This window comes from Ipomoea nil, unplaced genomic scaffold (assembly GCF_001879475.1).
Source record: "Ipomoea nil cultivar Tokyo-kokei standard unplaced genomic scaffold, Asagao_1.1 scaffold3130, whole genome shotgun sequence".
Classification (NCBI taxonomy): domain Eukaryota; kingdom Viridiplantae; phylum Streptophyta; class Magnoliopsida; order Solanales; family Convolvulaceae; genus Ipomoea; species Ipomoea nil.
The window spans coordinates 1,440,028-1,442,916 of record NW_017619558.1 but is presented as its reverse complement, the minus strand read 5'-3'; the positions used below and the strand labels follow the sequence as shown (position 1 = coordinate 1,442,916).

Sequence of the window (2,889 nt, the reverse complement as noted above, 5' to 3'; positions counted from 1 at the left end):
TACATCTTTTCTAGTTATGGTACAAATTGGATTGAGGTCTGGAAAATCATCAGATTTACAATAATTCTGCAGTCAAAATATGGCTCTAGTAACTCTTTTTTTTTTTTTTTTTTTTTTTTTTTTTTTTGGTAGGGGAAGGGCCGAAGCCCCGAGGTGCATGGCTCTAGTAACTTTGCATTTATGAAGAAATAAAATTAAACATTATATAATTTTTGATGTGGTAATATAAATGCTTAATTGACAATTGACCCGGCCTGTGTATGCCTAGTGCCTGGTCGATAATGTAAACACCAGAATAGGAGATATGGAAAATCTTTGCTTTTTACTATTTGCTATATAATATATATATATATATATATGTGTGTGTGTGTACGTATACATGTATATATTCCCATCTAGTCGGCCTAGATGCACCAAGTCCAATACCAAGGATGGAAAAATATAAAAGAAACCAGAAATTGTATTGATTATATTTTTCTGATATAAAGTACATTGATTATCGGCATTACACGTTTAACACACAGCAAACCAAAGCAGAGAAAAGAGAACACATACAGCAAATTATATTGCACAAGCTAAGCAGTGCATTCAAGAAAGGAAATATATAACTTCAAACTAGGAAGAAGATCAGGAGCTTTCCCAACTCTCTAGCTGACATCAAAAGCTAAATTATATTCTTCAAGGGCATTGGAAGCCAGAAGGAACCTTTTTACCGCAGACATTAAGGAGAAGACTGAGGGAAAGTGGAACATTAAGGTTAATGCCCAGAATGTTAGCCTTAATGGCGGTGCAAAGGCAGACAGCGGCCTCAAGGTCCACAAGCCCTTCAATGAGAGAGCAGCATGGTTTCTTTGGAGGGTTGCCAACCACAAGGCCAAGCAAGTTGCCAAGCACATTGGCACAAACACCCAACTTTAGGGCATCTTTAGGGCACTTTCCCTTATTAGAAGGGCTTGGTGTTGGCTTTGGCTTCGGCTTCGGTTTAGGGCTAGGGCAAGTGCCACATGCACTCACCATGGTGCAGAAGAGAATGTTGAATACGATAAATAAAGCGAGTACTGAAGTTTTCTTGGAAGCCATTTTCACAGTAATAACCCTTTGCAAATGAAGCTACTAAGTAGATGTTAGTGAACTAATTGCAAAGGATTTTGGAGTGATGATGAAATTTTTGGGAATGTTGGGTATTTATAGGAAGCAAAGTATATTGGGCATGTGGGTGGTGGGTGGGGGTGGGGAGGGGGGAGGGGTCATTAATTGATGTTAATAGCTACAATAATTGAAAACCATGTGTGGCGTATGGATTTTTATTAGCTGGCACCACTAGCAAAGATGAAAACAATTTTTTTGGATGCATATATGTCAATACTATAAGTCACATGAGTTTAAAATTTGCAAATTTTCTTCTTTAAATGGTAAGACAGTCACATGAGTTTAAAATTTGCAAATTTTCTTCTTTAAATGGTAAGACTTTCCCGTATATATATATTATATATGGGCCTTAATTATTTGGTGCAAGTGGATTAGGCTCATTAAGTAATTGTTTAAACTGGACATTTAGGTTTAGTTTGTATTCCACTATTATACTTATATATTGCCTGTATTGATGGGATACAAGACATTCATTGTATAGCACCTAAAATTATGGTACTCATACTGCTCAGGAAATATCAGTACACCTTCTAGCTAGGGTGGGTTTTGAGTCAAGTTTGAAACAAAACGGCTAACACCCTACAGATCTAGACAACACAACAAGATATCAACTATGGTTGAAGATCAACCTATAGCTTCCGCTATTATGAGGTTAGGGTATATTTTGATCTAACAAAAATATCCTTCCTTTCTAAGTCTGGATCTGTCTTACTATATCTTGGTGTCTATCAAAATATGACCAATAGATCAAAAAAGATTATGCTGCAAGCTATGTCTCAAACTCTATAGCATACTACCGACATCATTCTGTCAATAGACTTGGAGGAATCGTTTTATTTAATTTCTATCAATTTTATGTCGTTTATAAAACATTTTTAGCATATATATATTGAAGAGTGACGGAATGCGTGGAGTTATGTGTACAGGAGTAAGAAAAGTATATTCTGCATTGAAGTGTGAATATTCTAAGATTACAGTTCAAGAAGGAAGAAAAGCTACGTTTAAGTACATGGAGGGAAGGTTGGTTATGAAATCAGTTACAACTAACTTCCATTAGCTAATTACATTGTTGCCCTCTAAATCTTTATGGATTCCTTCTTTACCCTATCGTGCTCTGCCCTCCAATACCCCCCCCCCCCCCCCCCCCCCCGTAAGTTGGAGCGTGCATGTCATGGATGCCCAGCTTAGAGAGAAAAATCTGAAAAGATGAGGGTGGTAGCGCCTTGGTGAATCCATCTGCCACCTGAGCTGAGGAAGAAATAGATAGAAGTTTGATGAATCCATGGCTTACTTTTTCTCTCACAATATGACAATCTATCTCTATATGTTTGGTTCTTTCGTGGAAAACTTGATTCTCTGCGATCGCAACAGCTGATTTGTTATCACAAAATAATGTTGCTAGCTTGCTTAACTATATTTGCAAGTCTTGAAGTAGGGCTGTAATCCATTGCACCTCACATACAGTAGCTGCAAGGGCTCTGTATTCTGCTTCTAATGATGAACGTGAGACTGTAGCTTGTTTCTTAGCTTTCCACGATATGAGGGCAGGACCAAGGAATACTGTGACACCCCGAAATCCAAATTCAATTAATGGATTAATTAAGTAATTAATCCTAAACCAATTGGTAATTTAATTCCTTAAATTCCTGAAAATTTAATAGTCGGGGACTAGTAATTGATTAGTCAACCCCAAAGTCAAGGTTTTACCTTAGGCTTTGTAAGGAGTTCCCTTGTTCCCTT

General features: G+C 37.3%; 1 protein-coding gene across 1 annotated transcript; it reads right to left on the bottom strand.

Annotated features, from left to right (window-relative positions):
* Positions 1-440: 440 nt before the first annotated feature.
* LOC109166902 (14 kDa proline-rich protein DC2.15-like) lies at positions 441-1,168 on the bottom strand. Its single transcript, XM_019315799.1, has one exon. The coding sequence runs from the start codon at positions 1,078-1,080 to the stop codon at positions 679-681; it is 402 nt and encodes a 133-aa protein (XP_019171344.1). The 5' UTR covers positions 1,081-1,168; the 3' UTR covers positions 441-678.
* Between the last annotated feature and the right edge of the window lie 1,721 nt (positions 1,169-2,889).